Source organism: Osmerus eperlanus, chromosome 21, assembly GCF_963692335.1.
Source record: "Osmerus eperlanus chromosome 21, fOsmEpe2.1, whole genome shotgun sequence".
Lineage (NCBI taxonomy): Eukaryota > Metazoa > Chordata > Actinopteri > Osmeriformes > Osmeridae > Osmerus > Osmerus eperlanus.
The window spans coordinates 10,861,938-10,870,405 of NC_085038.1; the positions used below are offsets into that span (position 1 = coordinate 10,861,938).

An 8,468-nucleotide genomic window follows, 5' to 3' on the forward strand; every position below is an offset into this window, starting at 1 on the left:
ACGGTTCATCGCCGCGGTAGCTAGCTACGTGGTACGGGATAGCCACGGTTCGGGAACCCGCGCCGTTTCTGCTGTTAACATTAGGATCTGCGACCTGAACGGCGAAGGGATGAGGGAGCAGCTACGAAAGTAAGTGGATGAAAGATGCGTCGGTACCGCCGTTGTTTTTTTTGTATTTCTTTTTTCCCCAGCGAGAATGGGTCGGCGTGCCTAGCAAGCAGAGAGAAGGAGGGAGAGGGAGAAAGAGGACATGACTAGCTAGCTAGTAGGACGCAGTGGAGGAGCTAGGCTATGCTAGCCAGTATTCGGGCTCAGCCAGCGGTAGACAGCAGATGTTAGCTAGTCCACCACAGCAGGTGCCCTGACCATAAACCCCCTCGCTCCCTTTGGCCATAGCATCGGGGGCTGTAAGATAACTTATGTTATATGGCTCTGTTATATGACTCTTATAAGGCATGATGAAAATCTTTACATTATTCCCGCAAATGGAGGTGTGGGAGAAAGGCGAGTCATCATGCATCTCGCTGTTATTTCATAATTTACCCTATTGTGAATGTATTTAGCAACCGTTAGCTATCTGCGATGCTTCTATTTTGTTTCCCCACGAAAATCAGTGCGTCGGACTAGCATTCCTTTACACTCGCTCTGCAAACATCACCCTTGTGTCAGCTAAATCATGGTTTCTGCAAGGGATTTTTCCTTGTTGCTAACGCCTCCTCAGTTTGCGATGGTGTTTGAAGGTATACGGAATCATACGGTGTGTATTTGGATGTTTCGGCTGCCCGACACGATTGTGTAAAGCAAACGGCCTCACAGCGGGCTTAGGTGCTGAGCAGCGGTCAAAATTTCCACTCGTCCTTCTCAGTCACGAGTATGATCACCGGGCAAATAAGGTTGTTAGGTCATGGTCTGATACACTAACACAATCGTGCTGGGAAAAGCTTTGCAATGTTATATTTCTGTTTATTTAATGTAAGTACAAGTATTCGTTAAATAGTAGGGGAGAATGCGGGATGGCTGGTGCAGATTTTTTTGGCACAAGTGTGACTGCAGGTTTTGTGCGTGCTGTGTGTATGTGTGGGCGCGCGTGCGTCCGTGCGTGCACGTTCAAGCGTGAGACCAAATCCCTGTGATTCACCTCCGCTGGCGAGATAACGATGTGCCTAGGCACGTTTAGTAGTGTGTGTGTTTTGTTAATTGCACAGGTCTTGTAGCGGTGCGGGTTCCAGGGTGGGCCTATGTCAGTAAGGAGGGCTTGTGGTAAGGTGATGAAGCTGCCTCACTTCTGGACAAACCTAGAAATGACGCAGGTTTCATCTAAAATATTTAGGTGCCGGGAAAACAACCGCGTGTGAATTATTGACTTTTTAGAATGGCCAACGTAGTCTGTGTCCTTTTCCGGTATTATTAGCCTTCTCGAATATTACATTAGCCTGTTAGAGACATGATTTAAACCCTAACATGGTGAAGTGGTCATTTGAAATATGGAATATTGGATGGGTCAACCAGAGAGAGAGAGAGTTTCTGATACATTGTACTTGCAAAGGGAACAGTAGTTGTAACTGTTTAAGGACATCCAGACTGCCGGCTCAAATGTCCATGTGGTGTGTTTGTGATTAAGACTATGTGTGATACTGTTGCTGGGCTTCTAGGTGATGTAGCTAGTTGTCCTTGAGTTGTTTATAGCAACGTTCAAGAGTGGGTCTTCCTGCAACTAGGGGAGAAAAAAAACTGTGTGTCAGAATATCTGGGAATTCCTCTTTGGTCTAACGGTAGGTGTTGGGGCATGTAAAAGGTCTGTGCTTCAATCCCCAGTGTTTTCTACACCTGCTGGATCTGAGGTGGTTCTGAGGTGAATGAGGTCCCTCAGAACAGAGGAGGCTCCTAGACCCAACACTTGTATAGTAACCAGGACACACACAGACACAAACTCTTGAACCTTTAAACCCTCTTCTGGTATCTCAGACATGCTGATAGACCCTCATGTAAGCTGTCCACAGGCACTGGGAGTAGGTGTGATACAGCAAAAATCCTAGACACACACACACACGGCACAACCACATACAAATGCATGAAGAGACAGTAGGGTTGGTGTGTGTGTGTGTGACTGGTTTGTCCTCTTCCAGCCACCAGACCCAGACCACTTGCTGGGACCACCCCAAGATGGCGGAGCTCTACCAGTCTCTGGGTAAGATCTCTCCCCTTCTGCTCTCTGGTTGGCTAGTTAGTTGTGTAGGCGCAGTGTTGTGATGGTGACCTTTGACCCTGTATTCTCAGCGGACCTCAACAACGTGCGTTTCTCCGCCTACCGCACTGCCATGAAGCTGCGGCGTCTGCAGAAGGCCCTCTGTCGTAAGTCCCGCCTCTATCCGTCCATCTTTTCCTTCCTATACTTGCATCTATCTATTCATCTATCTATCCATCCAGTCATTCATCCATCCATTGGTTCGTTTGTCCATCCAACCATCTATCCATGTATCCATCTATCTGTCCGTCCATCCATGCATTCGTCCATCCATGCATTCGTCCATCCATCCCTCACTTCTGCCGACCCTCACACTCAATCACCTCTGTTCTTCCCCCCACATGTCCTCCTCCCCCCTGCCCGCCTCCCTCCCTCCCTACCTCCTGTCTTTTCTCACTGCCTGTCCCCCTCCCCTCGGTAGTGGACCTGCTGGGCATGCCGGCGGCATGCGAGGCGTTCGAGCAGCACGGCCTCCGCCAGAACGAGGCCCTGATGGACATGGTGGGCGTGGCCAGCTGCCTGACGTCCATCTACGAGCGTCTGGAGACGCAGCACACCAGCCTGGTCAACACGCCGCTCTGCGTCGACATGTGTCTCAACTGGCTGCTCAACGTCTACGACACGTACGCTCACACACACACACACACACACACACGTTCACACACTCACACACACACACTCTCACTCACACACTACCCAGTGAAATACATATGCTGAGCAGATAAAGACACACATTCACGATAAAGATCCAGTACTGTCTGGAGTGACAGACTGATGTATTGGCTGCTGCTGTGTTGTCAGTGGTCGGAGTGGGAAGATCAGGACCCTGTCCTTCAAGACTGGGATCATCTCTCTGTGTAAGGCTCACTTGGAAGACAAATACCGCTGTAAGTTGGGAACACACACCCACACGCACGCTGGCCCACACAAACACAAGTGGCAAAAGACAAAGACTCAAACGCCTCCAACGCTCCTCATCCCCCCCTCTCTCTCCAGTCTTGTTCCGCCAGGTGGCCAGCGCCACGGGCTTCTGTGACCAGCGGCGCCTGGGGCTCCTCCTCCACGACTCCATCCAGATCCCTCGTCAGCTGGGGGAGGTGGCCTCCTTCGGGGGCAGCAACATCGAGCCCAGCGTCCGCAGCTGCTTCCAGTTTGTACGTGGACATACTGAACACACACTTACAACACACACTTGCAGAACTCACTCGAAACAGAATATATATATACTATATGTAGACACAATGAAACTAGACCCGAGAACACTTACACACACACACACACACACACACACACACACACACACTCTCTCTCTCTGGCATGTGAGCTGCTGAAGATGAGCCATGTAATCTGAGAGCTAATCCAGGCTAGTGGAGCTAATCTGTAATCTGGTGCCATAGAGAATATATTAACCACACATAAGCTCTCACACACCGAATACCCCAGTGTGCGTGTGTGTGTGAGAGTGATCCCATGGCTGTGTGTGTGTGTGTATGTGATCAGTTCCTCTCCCTGCCCCCCTCTGATTGGCTGCGTTCACGTCCTCCAGGCCAATAACAAGCCCGAGCTGGAGGCGTCCATGTTCCTGGACTGGATGCGTCTGGAGCCCCAGTCCATGGTGTGGCTGCCGGTGCTGCACCGCGTGGCTGCAGCAGAGACGGCCAAGCACCAGGCCAAGTGTAACATCTGCAAGGAGTGTCCCATCATCGGCTTCAGGTCAGCACGCACGCCACTCCGCCAACACACACACACACATAAGACACGAAAACAAACACACAGACAACATACTCACGCACACATAAATGTTTACGTATTCTATCGGTGTGTGTGTGCCCCTCAGGTATCGGAGTCTGAAGCACTTCAACTACGACATCTGTCAGAGCTGCTTCTTCTCTGGACGCGTTGCCAAAGGACACAAGATGCAGTACCCTATGGTAGAGTACTGCACACCGGTGAGTGTGTGTGTGTGTTATGCTGTCGAGTGTGCATCTATGTGTGCAGATCTTGTGTTGTCCCAACCTGTAAAGACCTCTGTGTGTGTGTGTGTGTCTTGTAGACGACATCAGGGGAGGATGTGAGAGACTTTGCCAAGGTTCTGAAGAACAAGTTCAGGACCAAACGCTACTTTGCCAAACACCCTCGTATGGGTTACCTTCCTGTCCAGACCATCCTGGAGGGAGACAACATGGAGACGTGAGTTACACACACACACACACACACACTCGTACCACAAGCACCAACACATACAGACACACGCTAACACACATTTATTACACAGAAATACATACTACACACACACATACTAGTCGCACACACTCCTTGCTCAATTGCCCTTATGGAAAGGTTGTGTGTGTGTGTGTATGTGCGTGCAGTTGTGTCACACTTGTTATCACTTGTAGCCCCAAACCCCCCCCCCCCCCCCCCCCGCTTCTCATACCTCAACTCCCGTCATGCTTTGCTGTCAAGGTATCACCATCTCATGTTTCTTGTCTTGCAGTCCTGTCACTCTGATCAACTTCTGGCCTGTAGAACATGCGTGAGTACCCCTGCATACATACACACACACACTAAGTTTTTGTCTTTCATGGTATTCGCTGCTTACACTTTGCAGCAAAGTTGGTTCATGTAATGGGGTCAAAAAGTACTCCAGTTAATGTTTGGAACTCAATTTAACACACAACCATGCACTGACACTCTCTTACAAACATGCACACGCATATACACACGTACAGTTCCCCATTCCCCTCCCTCAGTGTGTGTCGCTGTCATCTTTGTCAGAACTGTGGCGGTCTCATGTTCACACGTATCATCATGTACCGCTTGAGAGAGGTCGGCATGTTAGGGAGCTGTGTGTGTGTGTGTGTGTGTGCGTGTGTGTGTGCGTGGATACTGGTGGAGCCTGTTGTGATTAGACTTAAGATTGAGGTGATGTAGGTGTAAGACTCTTCTTATCCTTCCTTCTATCTCCCCTATTCTCTCTTTCCCCACCCTCTTGCTCTATTCCCCCCTTTTCCCATTGCTCTCTCTCCCCATCTTTCTTCTTCCTCTTCCTGTCCACAGCCCCGCCTCTTCCCCCCAGCTGTCTCATGACGACACACACACGCGTATCGAGCACTACGCCAGCCGGTAGGAGGAGCCTATCCTCAATCTATATTTCCTGTTTTTCTGTCTGCCCGCTAGGCTTGTCCCTCCCTCCCTCGCTCCCTCCCTCGCTCCCTCCCTCGCTCCCTCCCTCCCTCCCTCCCTCCTTCCTTCCATCCTCCCTTCTACCTGCTTCTTCCTCTGTCCTTCTCTATCCTCCCTCCCTCCCCCCTCTCCTTGTCATCCTATTGCCTTATTTTCCTTCCTTCTATCCACCTCCAACCTCCTTTCCTTCCTCCTTTCTCATCTCTGCATTATCTGCCAGAGGCATGGAGGGATGACATTGAAATGTAACGCTGTTCAAAAAAAAAATATATATATATATCAGATAGGGTGTTGGTGATGGAGGCAGGGTGTTAGTTGTGGAGGCAGGGTGTTGGTGATGGAGGCAGGGTGTTCGTGTTAGAGGCAGGTTGTTAGTGGTGGAGGTAGGTTGTTAGTGGAGGAGGCAGGGTGTTAGTGTTAGAGGCAGGTTGTTAGTGGTGGAGGCAGGGTGTTAGTGGTGGAGGCAGGGTGTTAGTGTTAGAGGCAGGGTGTTAGTGTTAGAGGCAGGGTGTTAGTGTTAGAGGCAGGGTGTTAGTGGTGGAGGCAGGGTGTTAGTTGTGGAGGCAGGGTGTTAGTGGTGGAGGCAGGGTGTTAGTGGTGGAGGCAGGGTGTTAGTGGTGGAGGCAGGGTGTTAGTGGTGGAGGCAGGGTGTTGGTGTTAGAGGCAGGGTGTTGGTGATGGAGGCAGGGTGTTGGTGGTGGAGGCAGGGTGTTAGTGGTGGAGGCAGGGTGTTAGTGGTGGAGGCAGGGTGTTAGTGTTAGAGGCAGGGTGTTAGTTGTGGAGGCAGGATGTTAGTGGTGGAGGCAGGGTGTTAGTGGTGGAGGCAGGGTGTTAGTGGTGGAGGCAGGGTGTTAGTGGTGGAGGCAGGGTGTTAGTGGTGGAGGCAGGGTGTTAGTGGTGGAGGCAGGGTGTTAGTGTTAGAGGCAGGGTGTTAGTGGTGGAGGCAGGGTGTTAGTGGTGGAGGCAGGGTGTTAGTGGTGGAGGCAGGGTGTTAGTGGTGGAGGCAGGGTGTTAGTGGTGGAGGCAGGGTGTTAGTGATGGAGGCAGGGTGTTAGTGATGGAGGCAGGGTGTGGATTAGGACTGACCACTGTGACTCTCTGTCTCCCCCTACAGGTTAGCAGAGATGGAGAATCGTAACGGCTCATATCTGAATGACAGCATTTCGCCCAATGAGAGCATGTGAGGCCCGCCCTCCCCCCCCCCCCCAATCTTCTTTTTGATTGGCTTGCCAATTGAATGGACTAACCCACACACAGTGCTGTCCTGGAGTTTTGATCATTTTTCCTATCAGGGATCTATCCCTTGTCCTTAGAAACCATGTGTCTAGGCAACAGGCCTACAGCAATAGCCAGACCATAATATTCATTTCTCTAGGCAGTAGACATACAATACAGCCACCTAAATCTGCATCATCTCACCCCCCATCCTTCTCTCTCTCTCTCTCTCACACACACTATCTTTCTTTCTATCGCTGTCTCTATCCTCTTTGTGTAGGCAATGTCAGTCCATTAGCTAGTTAACCAAATGCTGCTCCACTGATCTGTCCTCCTAATTGTCTTTTTCCTGTTCCTCTTGTTTACATTTGTGTGTGTGTGTGCGCGTGCAGTGATGATGAACACCTGCTGATCCAGCACTACTGCCAGAGTCTGAACCAGGGCTCTCCTCTCAGCCAGCCCCGCAGCCCCGCCCAGATCCTCATCTCCATGGAGACGGAGGAGAAGGGCGAGTTGGAGAGAGTCCTCAACGACCTGGAGCAGGAGAACAGGCAAGAGAGACTACACACACACACACTTCTTCTGGGAATCGCCTGTCATCGCACACGACTAACCCCTCCTCTTCCTGCCTGGACAGGAAGTTGCAGTCGGAGTACGACCGCCTGAAGAAGGCCCACGACCACCAGGGTCTGTCCCCGCTGCCGTCGCCCCCGGAGATGCTGCCCGTGTCGCCCCAGAGCCCCCGCGACGCCGAGCTCATCGCGGAGGCCAAGTTGCTACGGCAACACAAGGGCCGCCTGGAAGCCCGCATGCAGATCCTGGAGGATCACAACAAACAGCTGGAGTCTCAGCTCCACAGACTCCGACAGCTGCTGGAGCAGGTACACACACACACACACAGGCGTGTTTTCTGGGCGCTTGGTTTTCTGTCTGTTGCGTTGTGTGTTTTGTTGAAGGGAGGGAGGTTGTGGATCTGATTCAATATTGGGAGTTGAGAGGACTAGAGGTCCGAAGACGCTTTCAAGGCTAAAAGGAGTTTCGGGACCAGGGTGATATGGACCCAGCTGTGGGGGTCTGTTAGGTTTGACTGTGTTTTAGGCGAGTCATGGTCATGTGACTGATGGACCCGGGTGAGCGGCTTTCACTGCTGGTGTTGACCAGCTGTGTGTGTGTGTTCCAGACGGACTCCAAGGTGAACGGTACAGCCTTGTCATCTCCCTCCACCTCCTCCCAGCGCTCCGACTCCTCCCTGCCCCTCCTCCGCGTGGCAGCCAGTCAGACCACCGAGACCATGGGTGAGACGCACACACACGCACTGTTGGATGAGCAGGGCGTGGGTGACAAGGTGGCTGACTCTTCTCCTTCCTGTTGCAGGTGACGACGAGTTGTCCAGTCCTTCCCAGGATGCATCAGGGCTCGAGGAAGTCATGGAGCAACTCAACAACTCCTTTCCTCACAGCCAGGGTAGGACACACACACAGAGTCAAATTAGGGTCAATAATATTTAGCATCCGTAGAATTGGTTTAGCATCCGTATTTTCTATTTCTACGGATGACAATCTTTTTCTACGGATGCAAATATTTTTCTACAGATGCAAAACTATTTCTACGGATGCAAAACTTTTGTACAGATGCAAAATATTATTGACCCTAATTTGACTCCATACACACACTCTCTCTCTTGAAGTGTAGCTCTCTATTTTTCTGTTCTTCAAGCTGATATTCTTTCTTTCCTTCCCCCCCCCTCTCTCCTCCTTCCCTCCCTCCCTGTCCCTTGTGTGCCAGGAGGGAGAAGGGGACACCTGTGAGGTCAGTACTCATCCCT

General features: G+C 51.3%; 1 protein-coding gene across 1 annotated transcript in view; it reads left to right on the forward strand.

Annotated features, from left to right (window-relative positions):
* Positions 1 to 8,468, forward strand: part of LOC134007887 (dystrophin-like) — a 56,729-nt gene that overhangs the window by 46,774 nt on the left and 1,487 nt on the right. Inside the window, 15 exon segments of the mRNA XM_062447605.1 lie at positions 2,127 to 2,188; positions 2,278 to 2,352; positions 2,667 to 2,868; positions 3,047 to 3,132; positions 3,242 to 3,399; positions 3,792 to 3,958; positions 4,083 to 4,194; positions 4,299 to 4,435; positions 4,740 to 4,778; positions 5,303 to 5,368; positions 6,543 to 6,608; positions 7,036 to 7,194; positions 7,281 to 7,524; positions 7,824 to 7,938; positions 8,018 to 8,107. Of these exon segments, the coding sequence (XP_062303589.1) occupies positions 2,127 to 2,188; positions 2,278 to 2,352; positions 2,667 to 2,868; positions 3,047 to 3,132; positions 3,242 to 3,399; positions 3,792 to 3,958; positions 4,083 to 4,194; positions 4,299 to 4,435; positions 4,740 to 4,778; positions 5,303 to 5,368; positions 6,543 to 6,608; positions 7,036 to 7,194; positions 7,281 to 7,524; positions 7,824 to 7,938; positions 8,018 to 8,107 (1,778 nt within the window).